The 20269-nt window shown below is 44.0% G+C and overlaps 1 protein-coding gene across 1 annotated transcript in view; it reads left to right on the plus strand.

The window, feature by feature from the left end:
• The window catches only part of LOC142575024 (uncharacterized), a 248964-nt gene extending 238154 nt beyond the window's left edge, over window positions 1-10810 (plus strand). The window contains exons 7-8 of the mRNA XM_075683996.1: window positions 10322-10449; window positions 10782-10810. Coding sequence (XP_075540111.1) covers window positions 10322-10449; window positions 10782-10810 — 157 coding nt within the window. The remainder of the gene's footprint in view (window positions 1-10321; window positions 10450-10781) is intronic.
• The last annotated feature ends 9459 nt before the right edge of the window (window positions 10811-20269 follow it).

The raw sequence follows: 20269 nt of genomic DNA on the forward strand, positions 1-20269 counted from the left end.
TTCGAAGCGGAAGGTGTCAACTAGGCTCAAACGAATACGTTGCGAGAAGCCGTGGCACTTACTTCACGAAGCCATGCGTTCTTTGCCATTTCCTCGAAGTCAACCCGCCCGATCCTGTGAATCCACATTTTTCTTTTTGCGTTGCGCCCGCCGGATGGCAAAGCAAAAAGCTTTTTGCCCTCGCTGTGTCTGTTGCGGCAACCGAAGGTGCAACAGCACGGCATCGCAATTAAGTTTTCGGCCCTAACATTCTATTACGCTAACGCATTCCGTCAGTCCACCTGCCGTACCTTCGTCGCGCAGGCCCAACAATGGAGGTCGGAGCGCGATGGAAAGAAAAAATATACAAAAGCGCGGTGCCTGCTCCACTCTGGAAAGAACAAAACATACAAAAGCGCGGCGCCTGCTTCCACGTGACACAGATTGGCCAATGGGGGAGCGGAGGAGGCTGGGGAGACAAGAGACGTGGAGGAGGAAGCGCCAGGGTGAGCAGGGTGGCGGAAAGATCTAAGAATGGCGCTACTTTTGAAAAATTGAGGGGTTTTACGCCGCTGCCGTCGCCGCTCGCTCCACCAGATGTGCTCCGCTGGAGCAGAGGGAGAGGAGGTTTCGCCTCGCGGGGGGGGGGGGTAATATATATATATATATGCCACAATGGTTCGAAGCTCACCAACTGCTTTCATACAGATGCTGCTGCTGCCTGTCCTGGGACAGTTGCTGTCGCTGCCTGCAGTACAGCCGTCTGATACCCGTGCCGACAAACAGCGCATGAGTACGGTGGACTGCATGGACAACCCGCCAATCTGCCGCGACTTATCAAGTCTGCTGCATCACCCGCCGCCGATCCTGGACAATTTCATGCTGCTCGTCGGGCAACATGGGACGGCAATATCTACAGCGCCTCCTCAAAAGCGCGCCCATTTCGACGAAGCTTCGGGCCACGACACTGCCACAATGGTTCGAAGCTCACCAACTGCTTTCCTACAGATGCTGCTGCTGCCTGTCCTGGGACAGTTGCTGTCGCTGCCTGCAGTACAGCCGTCTGATACCCGTGCCGACAAACAGCGCATGAGTACGGTGGACTGCATGGACAACCCGCCAATCTGCCGCGACTTATCAAGTCTGCTGCATCACCCGCCGCCGATCCTGGACAATTTCATGCTGCTCGTCGGGCAACATGGGACGGCAATATCTACAGCGCCTCCTCAAAAGCGCGCCCATTTCGACGAAGCTTCGGGCCACGACACTGCCACAATGGTTCGAAGCTCACCAACTGCTTTCCTACAGGTCTGTTACTATCAAACTCGCTGTTACCGTAGCAATAATGTTTGTCTTCTGGCGGTGTCGTGGCCACCCAACCATTTCAAACGGTCTTGCACTGCTCTTGTTTATGTTTTGCGACTGTTGCTTTTGAGTGGGGATGTTGAGGAAAACCCCGGACCTATGACAAAGGCTCAAGAAGAGAAGTTAGATGGTGTGGCCGAGGCTGTAAAGCGTCTTGAAGCCAGCAACGCAAGTCTTCTCGAATCAATAATGAAAGTTCTAAATATGCACGCAGAACTCAAAACAGACCTCGAAAGCTTAACCAAACGTGTGCAGGAACTGGAAAACAAATTAGAATCTGCTCCATCTGTTCATGCCTCAACATCTCTCGATAGTGGTTTTTCTAGCATCATTAACAAAATCGATAACCTAGAAAACCAGTCGCGTAGATCAAATGTTTTGTTTTATGGTGTTACCGATACTAACGAATCCGAAAGCTGGGAAAGTTCAGAGCGACTTGTGCATGAGTTCTGCCGTGATAAGCTTGGTGTCACTGTAAATTCCATTGCTAGGGCACACCGTGTGGGCCGTTTTTCAACTGTGAAAAAACGCCCCATTATAGCTAAGTTCTTCAACGATAAAGAACTTGAGGTTATTTTAAGTAAAGGCAGCAAGCTGAGGGACACAGGTTTCAGCATAGGACGCGACTATTCCCAAGCCGTTCGTGACAAACGCCGGCAACTTCTGCAGTTCTCTCGATCAATTAAAAAGCAAGGTGACCGTGTGCGCCTAACATTCGACAAGCTGCACATCAATAATGACACCTATGTGTGGGATGTCGCGGGTAACCGTGCTGTGCCAGTTCGTCATCCCACCACAGTATGACACGTGCCGGCTGATAAGTCATCTACAGAATCTACGTCATTCTTGCCCAATGTGTGTCATAATTTAAAGAATAATACACATTTCCTGTTCACAAACATCAGAAGTGTTCTTTCCAAAACTGTCGCCCTTTCTTCGCTAATAGATTCTACGTGCGTTTCACTTCTAGTATTGACTGAAACTTGGCTGGACGATACCGTTCCGGATGATTACATTCTTCTGAGTGAATCTGAATTTTCCTTTTTCCGGTGTGACAGAATAAATAGAAAAGGAGGAGGTGTCCTTATAGCCACAAAGAAACAATTATCTGCTGTTCCCCTCGCTGTTGATACTTTCCTCGAATGTGTATTGATATGGTGTAAATTCGGAGTTACTGATGTTATTATTGGTGCTTTCTACCGGCCACCCGATATGTCTGATGGATTCTCGGGTGAATTCCATAGAATACTCAGCGACTTACATGTGCGTTTTCCTAACTCTATTTTCCTCGTATTTGGCGATTTTAATTTTCCAAGCATTGAATGGTCCACTCTCTGTGTTAATTCCAGTGATAAAGAAGCCCACACCTTTCTTCATTCCTGCTTGGATTTTTCTTTTGCTCAACTTATTACTAGTCCTACCCGTCGCTCCGCTACCACGGCTAATATCCTTGATCTTGTCCTAACAAATAACCCGGACGTTCTTTCTGATATACTACATTTAAATGGTTTATCCGATCACGACATTATCACTGGTTGCATCACGCATCCATTTACTGAAAAGAAAACTACCATTAAGCAAATTCATTGCTACAATCGCGTGAATTTTGAGATGATTAACTCGGAACTAAACACCTTCTCTGAAAGCTTCCTGGCTCAGTATTCATCACGCTCAATCGAATCAAACTGGCTGGCATTCAAAACCACCTTGACTCACCTTGTTGATAAGTATGTACCAATCATCACCATCCGACATCATAAAAATTCACCTTGGTTCACACATCGTCTTCGTCGTCTTAATAATAAGAAAAAACGTTTGTACCGCCAAGCAATGACCACACGTCTCCTGTCATCATGGAACAAGTACAAAAATTGTGATAAAGAGTATCAGTCCCTACTTAAAACAACCCGTCGTAATTTCTTCACTCACGACCTGTCTACTATGTTAACCAATAATTCTCATAGATTCTGGCGCATTATCAATCCGAGTTCCTATCCTGATATAGTACTAATTAATGCTGACGGACAACCAGTCACTGAAACTGAGTGTTCGCAGCTTCTAAACGATTCATTTTCATCAGTATTCACAAATGAAGATATAACTTCTTCGCCTATATTAGAGCCATTGCCTAACATTTCCATGCCAGAAATTGTCATCAGTGATTCGGGTATTCTTGCCCTGTTGAATAACCTCAAAACTACTACTAGCTCTGATCATCTTGGTTTCAATAACAAGGTACTTAAAAACGCTTCTTTAAACATTTTTCAAGTGTTATCAGCCATGTTTTCACAATCATTATCATCTGGCATTATTCCTCATGACTGGCGAATAGCTAAAGTAATACCAATATTTAAATCAGGTGATCGCTCTGTCCCACTTAACTATCGTCCTATCTCATTAACTAGCAACATATGTAAACTTCTCGAGCACGTCATACACACACAAGTCATCAACTACCTAGAAGACCATGATATCATCTTCAAGTACCAGCACGGTTTTCGCAGGGGTTATTCATGCGACACTCAGCTCGCCGGATTTACTAACGATATATTTTCCGCATTTAACGAAGGATTCCAAGTTGACGCAGTGTTTCTTGACTTCTCTAAAGCTTTTGATCGCGTTCCTCATCACAGGCTTCTAATCAAATTAACACACTTAAACCTTCACCCAAACGTTCTTGCATGGATTAAAGATTTTCTCTCCGACAGACAACAGTTTACCTGTGCTAATGGCTGTAACTCTTCTTCTGTTCCTTTAACATCTGGAGTCCCCCAGGGCAGCGTCCTCGGTCCCCTACTTTTCTTAATTTTCATTAATGATCTACCCAAATGTGTCTCATCTCGAATTAGATTATTCGCAGATGATTGTGTTATATATCGTAATATTAGTAATGACGCTGACCGACTTTCCTTACAAACTGATCTTGATGATGTGACCGCTTGGTGCTCTTCGTGGTTAATGTCTTTAAATACATCTAAAACCAAGCTAATGTCATTTACCAACCATTCCACTCGACTTCCTACCACCTACTTTCTCAATAATGCTAGAGTAGAACTTGCGCCAACTTACAAGTATCTTGGCCTTCATCTTCAGTCTGACTTAACTTGGCATTACCATATTAACACCGTCTTAGCATCAGCTAACCGAGCACTCGGTCTTCTTAAACGTAACCTCAAGCACGCACCTTCTCACTTAAAAAAACTTGCTTATATCACGCTGATCCGCCCAAAAATTGAATATGCTTCTGCCATATGGGATCCCGATGAAGCATACATAATCAACAACATTGAATCTTTGCAAAACCGTGCTGTTCGCTTCATCTTTTCCGATTATTCACGCTTCACCAGCGTCACATCGTTAAAACAACGTGCCGAGTTGGAATCACTATCACGTCGACGCCAGTTTGCTCGCCTAACCTTATTTCATAAGCTTTATCACCATTCCACGCTTCACGAAGACTTCTTTTCACCACCCCCTGCAGTTTTCCCGCGCCGTGACCACGCTAACAAAGTAAAACGCATAATGTGCCGCTCGTCGCTCTACGCAAAATCTTTTATTCCTCGCACAATAATAGAATGGAATAACCTACCATCACACATAGCTACTGAAGTTAGCCTACCATCTTTCCAAACTTTGTTGCATGAAAACGGTTAGTGGTAGCAGATTAGATATTACTTATGCCTATATGCACATATTAACATATGTAAAATGTTCTTGTGTTTTCATGACTAAGTGCATTTACCCCTTGTTAATATCTATATATTTTATGTTCCTTGTGTGTAGTTTATTTTATGTAGTTTTATTTCTTGTGTATATTTCATCTTTGTACCCCCCCCCCCCTATGTAATACCCTCATGTCAGGGCCCTTAGGGGTAATGTAAATAAATAAAATATATATATATATATATATATATATATATATATATATATATATATGCGCTCCGCCTCGGTGTATTTAGTTATGGAGAGCGCGAAAGAGGCGCAACAACGACAGAACGAAGCGAGGAAGAGACGATGCGCTCAAGAGACGCCAGAAACCGTGCAGCTCTTGCTTTCGCACTTCAACTAGGGTTAACCAGAGCTAAACCACAGACAATTTTTCATGCAGTTTCATTGCCAGTACATAATTTCTTTAATGAAACTAGTAAGTACAAGCAATGTACCCTATGTTTTCTTTGGTGTCTCTGTTTGTTTGCCTTTCAAGACAAATTATTAGTGAATAACTCAAATACGTATTAGATTCACTGTTAGTATAGTTCACGTTAAGTAGTAATTCAAGTTGGTTGAGTGATTACATTAAAAAAACTTGGAGGTATTAACTGTGCTGAAATACTTGGTTCCTTTAGAACTACCATATATATCGACATTAAAATGTTTAGCAGCAATTAACACATTCATTCTCAGCAGCAAACGCAAGAACGTTATTATCAAACAATTCACATAACTTAGCAATATTTCCTGAATGTGAGTGGTAGCGTATAGAATGCACTGTCTGTTTAGCCAACAAGGTGAGCATCTCAACATCGGGTGTAATGACATAGTATTGGTCAAGCAATTTACAATGTGTATTATTGAACAGAAATAATACAACCCCAGCTCCATGACTACTTGTGCGATTCAGATAGTGTGTTATATATGTTATATACTGCGGTAGACTCAACACATCTTTTTTATAAGTACTCCATCTTTTCGTTAATATCATAATGAAAATAATGAAACGAAATTCCAATAAATAATTCTTGTAAACAAAATACTTTATTTTTACCGTATCGTGCGTTTCGATGAGATGCTTTTAACAAGGTGGGAGAGAAGTTGAATACAATATTATACACTCAGTCTAGACAATAGTAGTGAGTAGCCATGGTTTTCTATGTGAACCAATTCCTTGCTTAAAGCTTACCCTACAACCGGCCAGGACCATCAACAGTTGATTTGGATTACATTAGTACCGTCTGTTTTACGAAACAAATTTTTTTCTTTAGAATGCGAAACAAAGCGTCAGCCCCGGTTCCTAGTCCAAGTTTTAGGAGATCAAAGAAGTTGATGATCCGATCTAGGGAAGTTCTCGGGAACAAACCAGCGTGGCTCACTAGTTTTACACCGAAGCTGTTTATGCGGACCTAGTGCCATCGTTGTCGGACTTGACTAAAAAAGGGGCCACGTGACCTAGCGGGAGAGGAAAAGAAAAACTCAACAGGGAGAAAGTGGTTGGAGTGACACCTTTCCCCCTGTGAGAATGATACTGCTGTCTGAGCGTTGTCACAAGGTGTATTTTCGGCGATTGAACCAGATCGGCATAGAATTTATCGAGAATTAAAAGTTAAATACACAATGCTGCGAAACAAACAAATGTTATCCTGGCCTTTTGCTACCAACGAACAGTGCCCAGCGATTGAAACGCGATACTAGGAGCCCGCGGCTGCTGGGACTTGTGTAAGCAAGAACTGCCAGCAGTTACGTCAATCGTCAGACCAATCCAACCAATTGTCAAAACTGCTGCAGCGCCCGCATCTTTAGTGGAGGGCCTTGCGCCCAATATACGGATTAGCAGTTCCAATTCAAGCTACAACTATGGGAAGACCGTTCCTGAGAAAGAAGCTTCCTACCCCCAGTGTCAGCGACAGCTGTCTGGGCTCGTCGTCACAGGCGACGAGCCTATTCAGTTCGCACACCGGCAGCGCCGAGAGGCCGGCCCCGAGCTGCGTGCCTGAGACGCGGAAACAAATCGGCGCCGTCGGAATGAAGAGTCCGAGAGAGACTGTTTCAGAAGTTTGACTTCCCTGGTGTAACACTCGGTGTAACTCTAACACAGTTGTGCTGTTTACCATATTCAGGAACTTGAAGGGGCGGTGATTTCTTAGCCTGCATTTCTTTTTCAAACAAGTATCTCTGATTTGTTGCCCAGTAAACTGGACTATTACCCCAGCATTATTTTCTCGCTTTGAACCAGCCTGTGAACAGAGGCTACATAATTTGGAGTAATGTGTGGGGCTTCCAATTTGTCGGCAGCGGTACTCAACAAAAGAATAAAAGCTTAACCTTAAAGCTTTGTAGCCCCATGAACTTCTTGGTTTATCCACCTACATATAAATTCAAGGTCATAAAAGTCATGTTACAGTTGAGTACGCACTATATGGTTATCACCATTCTGCTCCAATTCACAAACTTTGTTCTTTACATTTTTGATTTCAACGTCTTGTCAATTTATAGTGTTTTCAACTCATAAAACTTCCGTGACATATATTGTACAGCGGGGTCCATGCTTTCCACTTTATCCTTTAGGGCAAGCAAGCTATCAAGCTTGAAAAGTTTTGATTTCACTCAAACATGCTTTCACTGCTGCTATTTTGACATGGTCCGCTCCTCCTGCCTGTATGGCACCGCCACGCTTTCTTTGGGACTTCATTTTTCCGTTTATAAGATTTTTGTGTCACCGAAACGCATTGTCCAAAATGATAGAGAAGGGTACCTTCTGAGCATCTAACTCGCCCGTCCTGCTCACTTATAGCCGCTTCGCATGATCAGACATTACCCAAGCAGCGGACCTGTAACGCATTCATTAAAGCACAGGAATGCTTCTCATGTCAATGGTAGAATCAGCTCTTACATGCAGTATTCGCAAACTAAAAAGAGCAGCCACTAACCTGGAATAGGCAGAATTGTGCTTGGAGTGGCGCCGCTGCTAAGTCACTTCGCGTTTTAGAGCGCAGCCCTTAGGAGGCCCCTGTTCCTTCATTGAGCTTCGGCGTCCCTCGGCGTAACCGACTGAACGAGCACGCCGTGGGATGAAAGAGCGAAGGCGGGGGACGGAAGAAGAATATAGCGAAAAGAGCTCGAGCATGAAAGTGGAAGAGGCGACAGTGAAACATGAGGCGGAAAGTGGAGGGGGACAATATTGCGAAAGGGTAAGGGCGAAAGCGGAGTACCGCAAAAGAACATGAGATGGCGCCATAGTAGTGTGAGCAGTAGTGCGCTGATGACGTGGTTACTAAGGCATGCGGCGAGCGTTGGGCCAGCGCATCCACCCTTATCATATATAGAAACAAAGCACTGGCGCGTGCTTCGGACCCACATCGCATGTTCTACTTCGCCGATACAGAATGCACTCCACGCGAGACACGCGTTCCGATGTGTGCGCTTTCTTTCTGAACAATAAGCGACGCTACCGGTGGGATTCAAAAACCTGAAAAACTGCGATCAAAATGCGCATTAAACAGCATCAAAATCGCCGGTGAATTTCGTTTCTCTGCCGATGGTTCAGCCAACGCCCACTCGCAGACGTAGCAAAAGGAAGTTGTGCGACCGAGCCGGGGAACAGCACTGCAGGATGCAGACTTGTACACCCACGTAGCAACTTGAGCAGCTACTTCGGCACAAGATGAAAGGACGTTAGTTCGACAATACGGCAGCAATGTCCACAACGTTTACCAGCTAAAACCTTGGAAGAGCCAAAGCTGAAAGCAGAAGAAGAATTATCGACATGCACGGAGTGCCACCGCTGCTGCCAAAATCGTCATCATGAAAGAGACATCAATTTCAGGTTTGAAACCACCGTATCGCCCTCACTCAGCTCAACGTTCCCCTTTGACTTGGCACCGCATGCCTGCGCACCATCTCTCGTGGCCTCGACAACCGCTCAAGAATTCACGGAGATTTGCAGCAGGATAAACTGATCCATCTCAACATATCTCTCCTGAATGTTTAGTGGTTTGTGTCTATGCATGCCTAAAAATTACAGACGCTGTCTAGGTATTGATGGCATCTGCGAAAACTTACAAACTAAATTATAGGGTTTTACGTGCCAAACGAACTTTCTGATTATGAGGCACACCATAGTGGGGGACTCGGGAATTTTGGACCACCTGGGTTTCTTAACGTGCACCGAAATCTAAGTACACGGGTGTTTTCACATTTCGCCCCCATCGAAATCCGGCCCCCGTGGCCGGGATTCGATCCCGCGACCTCTCGCTAAGCAACCCAACACCATAGCCACTAAGCAACCATGGCAAGTTGGAAAGTCCAAATGTGATACACCGGTGCCCTCCAGACTGGCGTTAATTGAGGTTCAGTTTAGCCAGCCAGTTAGTGCACCGCCCTTGTACTCAACGATGGCATTAACTACCATATTGAGATTGAAGTTCTCTATTCGGGCACTCATCAAACGATGTTATAGTGGGACTTCGTGTCCGCAGCATCTAATGTCATTTCATGTAGTGACACGATAGTACACTGTATGGACGCAGACCTCCCTCCTGGGTCGAAGTTACCGCATCTACACCACATTATAGAGACGTATTTTCTACTCGCGCAAAGGCAATGACGTGTTCTCCCCGTCAAATGTACGCATTGCATCGATGGCAATGTAGTTTTTTTTCTTATCAGCACTCTAATGTTCCTGGAATCGCCATAGCCTCATTTCTGTCCTTTTTTCGGCGTTATGCCAAGCTCACGGCCTTCCACACTCATAATTGCTTCTCAGTTTGCCATACAGTGTACAATGGTTCTCGGCAACATAATTGTTATTCGTTTTGACGCTGATTATTTATGTTTTAGTTTGCATATTATACGCGCGTTTGCTTATTCGTCTGGTTTGTTTGCACTTGTTCATAATATGGTGTTTAGATTCTTGCCCCTTCCTCATAGTAGACTTTAATGGGCAATTAGCATAATTAAAAGAAAGCATAAATAAAATTCATCAATAAAATTTCATACTGTCGACCAATACTCGCGTGGCGCGTGACTCCTGGCGATTTCAATACAGATAGGAAAGTAGATGCGCGAGAATGATCACCGCTACAATTTCATGAAGAAAGAAACAACGTGAAAGCAAGATTTCCCTAAATTATTATTGGTTGCGGTCTGTTAAAGTGCGTCATAAATTTTATGTTTGGAAAAGCTATCCTAACATTTTAGTGCACGAGGAAGAATTCTCCGTTTCACTTAGGAGCCTTACCATCTCAACGGACGCGCCTTGCAGCACTCTCGCAACCATACCGGAGGATCACACGCCTGGAGAACCAGAACAGCCAACGCTCACCAAGCATTCAGTCACAGGCCAACCGTTCCGTGAGCAGCCACCAGTGCAAGTTTTCCAGGCAATGGCTGGTGAGCTTTGCTATACTTCGCACGAAGCCATATTTACCAGTAATCATCATCATCATCATCATCATCATCATCATCATCATCAGCTTTGTTACGCCCACTGCAGGGAAAACGCCTCTCCCATACTTCTCCAACTACCCCGGTCATGTACTAATCGTGGCCATGTTGTCCCTGCAAACTTCTTAATTTCATCCGCCCACCTAACTTTCTCGCGCCCCCTGCTACGCTTCCCTTCCCTTGGAATTCAGTCCGTAATCCTTAATGACCATCGGTTATCTTTCCTCCTCATTACATGTCCCGCCCACGTCCATTTATTTATCTTCATTTCAACTAAGACGTAATTAGATCGCGTTTTCTTCCCTAACCCATTCTGCTCTTTTCTTATCCCTTAACGTTACACCCATCATTCTTATTTCCATAGCTCTTTGCGTCGTCCTGAATTTAAGCAGAACCCTTTTCGTAAGCCTCCAGGTTTCTGCCCCGTACGTGAGTACTGGTAAGACACAGCTGTTATACACTTTTTTCTTGAGGGATAATGACAACCTGCTGTTCATCATCTGAGAATGCCTGCCAAACGCACCCCAGCCCATTCTTATTCTTCTGATTATTTCAGTGTCATAATCCGGATCCGCGGTCGCTACCCCTCCTAAGTAGATGTATTCCCTTGCCACTTCCAGCGCCTCACTACCTTTCGTAAGCTGCTGTTCTCTTCCGAGCCTGTTAAACATTACTCTAGTTTTCTGCAGATTAATTTTTGGACCCACCCTCCTGCTTCACCTCTCCAGGTCAGTGAGCATGCATTGCAATTGGTCCCTGAGTTACTAAGCAAGGCAATATCATCAGGGAATCGCAAATTACTAAGCTATTCTCCATTACCTCTTATCCCCAGTTCTTCCCAATCCAGGTCTCTGAATACCTCATGTAAACACGCTATGAATAGCATTGGAGATATCGTAGCTCCCTGCCTGGCGCCTTTCTTTATTGTAATTTTGTTGCTTTCTTTATGGAGGACTACGGTGGCTGTGAAGCTGCTATAGATATCTTTCAGTATTTTTACATACGGCTCGTCTTCACCATGATTCCATAATGCCTCCATTACTGCTGAGGTTTCGACTGAATCAAAGGCTTTCTCATAATCAATGAAAGCTATATATAAGGGTTGGTTATATTCCGCACATTTCTCTATCACCTGATTGATAGTGTGAATATGGTCTATTGTGGAGTAGCCTTTTCGGAAACCTGCCTGGGCCTTTGGTTGACAGAAGTCTAAGGTGTTCCTGATTCTATTTGCGATTACCTTAGTAAATACTTTGTAGACAACGGACAATAAGCTGATCGGTCTATAATTTTTCAAGTCTTTGGCGTTCCCTTTCTTATGGATTAGGATTATGTTAGCGTTCTTCCAAGATTACGGTACGCTCGAAGTCGTGAGGTTTTGCGTATGCAGGGTGGCCAGTTTTTCTAGAACAATCTGCCCACCATCCTTAAACAAATCTGTTGTTACCTGATCCTCCCCAGCTGCCTTCCCCCTTTGCATAGTTCCCAAGGCTTCCTTTACTTCTTATGGCGTTATTTGTCAGATTTCAAATTCATCTAGACTATTCTCGCTTCCACAATCGTCGTGGGTGCCACTGGTACTGTATAAATCTCTATAGAACTCCTCAGCCACTTGAAATATCTCATCCATATTAGTAATGGCTTTGTCTTTTAAGCATACACATCATTCTCGCGTATTCCTAGTTTCTTCTGCACTGCTTTTAGGCTTCCTCCGTTCCTGAGAGCATGTTCAATTCTATCCATATTATTATGTCGGCTGTCTTACGGATTTTGATAACCTTGGAAAGTTCTGCCAGTTCTATTCTAGCTGTAGGGTTAGAGCCTTTCATACATTGGCGGTTCTTGATCAGATCTTTCGTCTCTTGCGATAGCTTACTGGCATCCCGTCTAACGGAGTTGCCATCGACTTCTATTGCACACTCCTTAACGATGCCCATAAGACTGTAGTTCATATCTCCAACACTAAGGTCCTCAGTAAAGTGCAAATAAATGAAATAACGTTGTCGCGCTTATTAGCAAATAAAAAAATGTTTATTTTTTTGCAGTTATATAGATTTGTCTCACTGGAATTTGCAATAGTCTCATTTGATATAAAATTGGCTTAGAGCACCATACTTGCTTATGTGCACTTTGTTAGTTCCGCATCATTTTCGTATGTCGATATATATTATGCCACGTATAGTTTGCTAGATAGCTCACCTCCAGGGAAGATATGCAATAAAGCTGAATTCCATCAATGTCTGGAGAGTTATTTACTCTGTAAAAAAACTGGATGTATATTTAAAGCTAGCACATTGAAATACATAAACTCAACAAGTTTCATCAAATTCAACAAAGAAAAAAAAGGTTGTCAGGCGCAGGGTCCCCCCTTTACGGCTCTTTTGGCAGTGACATTTTGTTTATGTGTATTGACACGTGCAATAAGAAATGCCATAAGCTACTGTTGCATTTAGGGAAACATGGCTACAGTGAAAGGTGCAACCATGTAGCACAATACCTAGTTGCTATTTCTATAGGGTGTAAATAAGATTTTGATTGTTCCTCGTGTATACTAATATGAGCTATGCCACGTGCAACAAGATGCATCCTTTAGAACCACCAAACCTATAGTTAGTGCCCTATAACGTAGAACTATTCCAACCTGATTTTATTCCACTTTCGTCTCGACAAACTTACGTAACCACCGAAACAAGCATCGGGCAGCGTTATTAGAAAAGCTCAATAAAACGCGTTCCTTCTTTATAGTAGATCACTTTATTTCGCTTTCAAAGCAACAAGCATTGCCTGCATTGAGCATTTTTTCTTAATTGGCTGACACGAGGCGAGGAGCCCTCTCAAGGGGAGAGAGTTTCACTGGGGCCAGTGCAGTGAAAGGATATAACCGGACGAGGAGGCCGGCGTCTGCGATTCTCCTTAGCTTACGGTGGCTGGCCTAAAATCACTGTGGCGTGCAACGGAAGATTAAAGATGCCGCTAAACAGACCTTCAGCAAAGAACATTTGGCAGAGCGATTTCATATACAATCCGGAAAGGCTAGATAACGTTATACTGCCACCCAAAAATGTTTACTGTACGCAAATAAATCCATGCTTCCGGAAGCTCCAAGCTGCCGGTGCCAGTGCGATAGGCGCGCAGCCATCTTTATGCCTTTCGGAACGTGGCAGTGCCCGGCTGTTCAGAAGAAAAAATCAGTTTTGTGGGGTATAATAATGCGGTTTTAACGCATACACTTTAATTTGACGCGGTGAGTTTTCGCGGTTTTTTGACGTCGAGTGTCAGAAAGCCCAAGTGGGCGCAGCGCGAGAACATTTGACCAATAGCAGAGGGCAAATGGCGACGAAGGCTTCCAATGAAAAATATTTGTGTTTCTTTTTTTTTCGTTTGGTTAAATCATACAGAATGAGTGTGCACATATCATAGTAGATGAGACGTTTTCGCGGCTTTCGTGACGTTGGGTGACAGCCAGGTGAAGGAGCGAGTGGCCCGAAAATTTGTTGGCCAATTGCGGAGGGCTGATTGCAGAATTAGAACAGAAAAGTTTGTACTAGCTTTGCGTTATAGCGCCCCATGTTACGTAGAAAGAGTGTGCTGGTCTGGGCTGGTTGGTACATCATCAGGACGGGAACAAACAGCGCTTGGACGGGATAAATTGAGGATAGCAGATAAGGTGCTGAACTAAAAAACACATGCTCAGCGCGGAAGACCAATGAAAACACGATATATGCGGCCAGGACACGAATTAAATCATCACATCCCACGCGTCTTCATAGCGGGTCGTCGTGTTTTGTAGAAATTGTTTATCTTATATCTATGTAGAGATACAGAGGGCACGATGACGCAGCAGTTTTTATGCGACTGGATACAAAACGCTTGGGAAATCTCGCGTACTCTTTGTTCTGTATATCTTCCTATCATTGTGCATTTCTCAAAGATAAGTTCACAGCCGCATTCATTGCAGTATTGGGCTAAATGGGCTGGGTACAGACCTTTTCAGTGAGTACGCGTGCTCTCTCCGCCGGTCATTCAATCGTCGGCCTGCTTGGCCAATCAAGCAGCGCTTGCTGCTCTGAGGCGGAGGAGAGCAGTACTTCTTTATTAATTTTTCAGTGCGGAGAAATGAAGGAGAGAGCACTTTTCTCCGAGCGGGGATTGTCTATCCAACATACGGGAGCAATTTCAAACGATATCTTGAGGTCTATTATTGTCGGGGGATGCTCTATTGTTAGTAGCAAAGCTTTCATTACCGATTTAAAGATGTATAAAAATTATTTTGCACGCAAAAACTCGCCCCTTTGGTCGGGTCTGTGAAGTGCAAGGAAATCGTCTACAATGCCAAAAACATTAGTAACGCCGCTTTAAAGCAGGGCACCCATGAGACCAAAACGGGCTATTAAAACGCTGCTACGAACTGGAGCGATACTGGAACCAATGCATACCCCACGCCGCTGGATGAAAATCATCCACCACAGCCGTCATACCATATGTCTATGAGGTCTCGTAAAGATCGAAAAACAGGTAAAATAGTCGTACGCATTTTGTTCAGCGCAAGGGACATTCTCTCAGTGCTGTGCCTCATAGTCAACAAGGAAGGCGCAAAAAGAGTAATCTGTGAGAAAAAACGCACAACGGCTTTCGTTCACTGCGCAGGTTATCTGCTTATATGATTCCCCTATAGTGCAGACGCTGTTACGTAAGCCAAACAGGCCGATGTTTGAATAACCAGACGAGAGAGAGCGTGCGTACTCATTGAAACGGCCTGTGCCTAGTCATTTACCTCACCATTACTGCAAAAAATGCAGTTCCGAACCTACCTTTGTAAAATGCAGAATATTAGGTAGATATACAGAAGGCCCACGCAAGATTTGCGCAGCATTTTCTATCCAGTCGCATGGAAAATCTTGCGTCAGCGTGCCCTCTGTTTCTCTGCATAGATGTGAGATTAACTATTCTTTTGAGATACGAACTTTAAATAATTCTTAAGGACGTGACAGCCTGCTATGACGGCGCACGTGATGGGAAAATTTCATTTTTATGAGAGTAAGTGGGTGGGGAAACGGTGCCGCGGTAGCTCAATTGGCAGAGCATCGCACGCGAAATGCGAAGGTTGTGGGTTCGGTCCCCATTTGCGGCAAGTTGTTCTTTCATCCACTTTCATTTTCATTAATTAATCGTTTCTTTATTTCATTTGTTAGGCACAAGTAATGTCCCCTATGTTGTTCTTGGTGTCAGTGTTTGTTGGCTTCTTGTGATATGACTAATAAAAAGCAATCGGGCCCCTCGCTTAATCCCCTTCCTTATCCTTTATGGTAGTGATCACTTCCCCTTCCTTTTAAGTTTCACAAAACAAGGTAAGTGCTCTACACACATTACTCGATGGGAACTCGACTCAGCTAACTGGACGACGTTTCGCGAACTAATACACCTACCTTGGAATGATATTTGCGAACTTAGTCTAGATGATGCAGTAGCGTACATAACAGCATTTAATATTGATGCTGCATCAGTATATATTCCCCAAACAAATGGGTCACCTTCAAGAGGATGTATTGCATGGTGGAATGAGGAGTGCAGGGAATTCCGGATAAAGCAAAACAGGGTTTGGAATCTCCTGTGCAAATCCCCAACCACAGAAAGCCTAATTAATTTTGAGGCGATTGAGTCACAACGTAGGAGAATACGCCGCCGTGCTAAACGGGAAAGTTGGGGAAAATACGTAAGCAGCATCAGTTCTTATACACACGAACAAAATGCCTGGAACAGGGTGAACAAAATAAAAGGGCCCGAAACTCATCCTCTACCTTTAGTAAGTACACAAAGAAGCACTCTTGAGTACCTGACAGATTGTCTAAGAGAACATTTACAGCACATTTCCAGTACATACCATTACACAGATTCATTTCTGAAAAACCGGAGACAAGCGGGGCGACTGCGTCACGATCGGAAAGGCCCATGCAATGACGTATACAATCGTCCATTTATCATGGCGGAGTTCCAGACCTCACTGAATTGTTGTAACAGCTTCGCTCCTGGAGGTGACAGAATAAAGTAGGAAATGATCATACACTTAAACCCTGAAACCCACCGAACACGACTGTCACTATTTAACTGCATGTTGTCTGCAGGCTACATTCCGTCCTGCTCGAAAGAAGCAATCTTAATTCTTATTCTGAAAGCGGGCAAGGACCTTTCCTCAGCGAGCACCTATAGGCCTATAGCTCTGACAAGTTGTCTATGCAAACTTTTTGAGAGAATAACCGGTGCCTCATCCATTTTTTAGGTAATAAAATAATCGAACCCTTGAAGTGCGGTTTTAAGGATGGTAGATCCACAACAGATTACTTTGTCCGCATGGAGACAAATATGCGTGATGCTTTTGTGCACTAACACTTGTTCTTGTTAGTGTTTTTCAACATGAAACAAGCGTACGACACAACTTGGCTCTTTAGAATTATCCGTGATCTATCTGAAATGGGAGACCGACGAAACATTCTGAATTCGATTCAGAGTTACGCCTCCCATCTCACGTTGCGTGTTAGAGCTGCTAGCGTTCTGTCTCGTCATTTTACGCAATAGGCTGGTCTTCCGCAATGTGTTGTGCTGAGCGGAACTCTTTTTCTTGTAAAAATGAACTCGCTCCACACTGTCATACCACGTGCTGTTTTATTCTGTATGGAGCTGGAACTTACAAATTATGTAATCTAAGTAACTGCAAGCGACAAGTACAGCTTTGTTTAAAGAACTTGTATAAGTGGGCAGACGACAATGTTTAAAACGAAACCTAAAAAAACTATCTGCGTTCTGTTCTCTCAAAAGAGAGGCATACTGCAGGATGCCGTAATAGATCTCAATGGAGAACGGCTTTCTGTGAGCCGGGAACATAAATTTTTAGGGATCCTTTTAGATAGAAAGGTAAGCTTTGTCCTGCACCTTAAGTATATTAATGAAAAGTGCCTCAAGACTATGAATCTGCTGAAACTCTTGTCACGCACATCCTGAGGAAACAATATGAAATGATTTGCAAGCTTGTACAAAAGTCTAATATTCTCACGTCTTGACTACTGAACCATGTCTATACTTTTACTACGCCCAGTGCTTTGAAGACGTTAATCCTACGTACCACTTAGGCATCCGCCTTGCTACAGGCACATTCAGGACTACTCCTGTGCGAAGCCTGTACGTTTAATCTCACGAATTGTCGTCATAGCTCCCGAGGATATATCTAAGCGTTTCCTACGAGTGGAATGTAAAATCAGTTCGAGAACATCCATGTCATTGAACTATTGATGACTTGTCCACGGCCAGGCTGCTCCGTAACCGCCCAGCCACTGCGCCTCTTTTGTCCCTCCGATTGGAAGCACTGTCAAAAATCAGGCGCCCCGCTTTTAGAGAATGTCCTAACGTCTCCTAGTAGGCTTCCATCGCATTGAGAGTGGCAGATTATCCATTGTGGCATTTTTCCTTCGAAATATCAAAACGAGGCCCTGGGGCACATAGAGATTCGCATTTTCTTGAGCTTGAGAAGTATTCCTCTGGTGAATTTTATACAGACGCTTCGAAGTCTCCTCTTGGTGTTGCTTACGTAGCTCATAGACTTTCTTAATATTAGGCACATATAAGTATTTTTACGGCGGAAGCATATGCGATCCTCTCTGCAGTTAAACACAATAAACGAACAAACATCATAAGGCTTCTGTGTTTACGGACTCATTGAGTGCAGTCCTAGCCCTAAAGTGTTTACGAAAACGTAAGAAAAACGTTTGTTTCGCCGAACTATATACATTGCTGGGCTCTGCTTATATGGATAAACAAGTCATCATCCTTTGTTGGGTGACTAGCCACAGTAGCATAAGATGCAGTGAAGCGGCTGTTGAGAACGCTACCTCAGCAGCTTTTAGTGACACTGACACAAACGTACCCCTTCCATCCACGGAGCTCAAACGATACATGCGTCACCAGCTGAAGAAGCACTGGCTGAAACAGTGGGATTCCCAGGTATCTAGTTAACTGCACTTGAAACCCTAATTAGGGCACTGGACATCGGAGAATATAACACGATGCGAAAAAGTTTCCTTTGTCGACTAAGAATGGGTCATACCTTAGGCACCCACTCTTTCCTACTGATTGGAAGGGATCCTCCCCCTTGTCGAAGATGTGACGACAATGTTCCAGTTCTCAATATCCTCGTTCAGTGCAGGAAAATAAAACCTCATTGTAAAAATACTGTTATTTTGCGTATCGTCAGCAGATTCCACTTCGCCCAGCATGTTTTCTCAGTAACCATCTGCTGTTTAACCCGTAAACAGTTTTTAGCTTTTGATATGAAGTAATCATCCTAGAAACCTCATGGCCGGGTCACGTGCAGCACGGCCTCACCATTGAGGCTGTACCTGCACGGACATAAGTTTTTACAGCCCGTGCCTCTCCGCTCTTGCTTTACTTCAACATCCCCGTGGGGGCAGCACTGCTTTTAGCCACCCTATTATATAACTTCTTCATACCGAAACTTAATGCCCTTTTTTATCATGAGCCATTGTCAATATAATGATGCTTATATATATTACACAGTTTACAGCGACCTGTTTTTATGCCTCCTTAGAGCCACATTACATCTACGTCTGCATCTAATTTTGACAGTTTCGTAGTTATTACTTACACAATTCATTACCACATGTCAAGGCGCTTCTTGGCCGCAGCTTACCGATGTGCCGTTAAACGCCATACATAATCTAACAATAAATTGGCACAAATACGAAAAGATAGTAGGCAGCCTCGAAAATTTTTCAAATTATTTTTTTCTTTTTAGAAGAGCAACCTGGGAGGTCATGTTCCTTGATGTGGCCTAGTGGTTCAACTTTATTTTTTTATTTGTCTCTCAAAAGCCAGACATCCTGCATATGATTACTTTTTCTTGGCTATCTCAGAGCGCGCGTCCAAAGTGACGTAGGTGTGCTGTTCGATATGGTGTATTGTCGCCTTTCTTGCCTTCGGAAAGCACTTCGCCTATGTGGATTCTTTCGGGAAATACACCTGATTGCAACGAAACATATGCGGGAACTGACACTGGTAATCCCGCCGAAAACATTCACAACTAAAGGGGCTAGTGTGAGATGACTTGTACAACATAGGAGTTATTATCACACGACAAAATTCCTGTATTTCATAATTTTTGGAAACGTGTTTATGACGAAGGCCACTTAACTGAGTTTGCCTCTACAACAAAGAAAATTACATGCCCTGACCGCATAATTGTTGCCTTACAACAAACGCCACGTAGCGCTGCTGCGACTGCCCTCCGCAGAGGTCACCAGTGTCTGCTATGCGTTGGTGCCACGGCAGCGCTAGTGAAGCATGTTAAAAGGGAACCAGAAGGGTCCCTGTGCACTGCTCTAGGAACCATTCATGTCGCAAACTGTTAGTTCTGGCGCATCCGTGGGTGCGTCGGCTGACGAATACGTCCAGTCGATGACGACCTGATGATGTAATCAAACTGGCGGCTGACGACCTCTTCAAAGCCACCTAAGGCAGAAATCACTTAAATCATAGGTAAGGCGACATCGATGAATATCTTGTACAGGAGCCAGGAATATTGACAGCAAGGCCATCGTGGCGCTCAACGATCTGCGACGTTATTTTGTGTAGACATCGTGCTTTACCGCCAAGCATGATGTGAACCTGGGTAAAATAAGCTCAGCTGCACTCAATAATTATGTTAAGCAATGAATTGGAACTCAAAATAACCAGTTCTTTTGATATTAACAAGTTCTTT

The sequence above is a fragment of the Dermacentor variabilis genome, chromosome 3 (genome assembly GCF_050947875.1).
Source record: "Dermacentor variabilis isolate Ectoservices chromosome 3, ASM5094787v1, whole genome shotgun sequence".
Classification (NCBI taxonomy): domain Eukaryota; kingdom Metazoa; phylum Arthropoda; class Arachnida; order Ixodida; family Ixodidae; genus Dermacentor; species Dermacentor variabilis.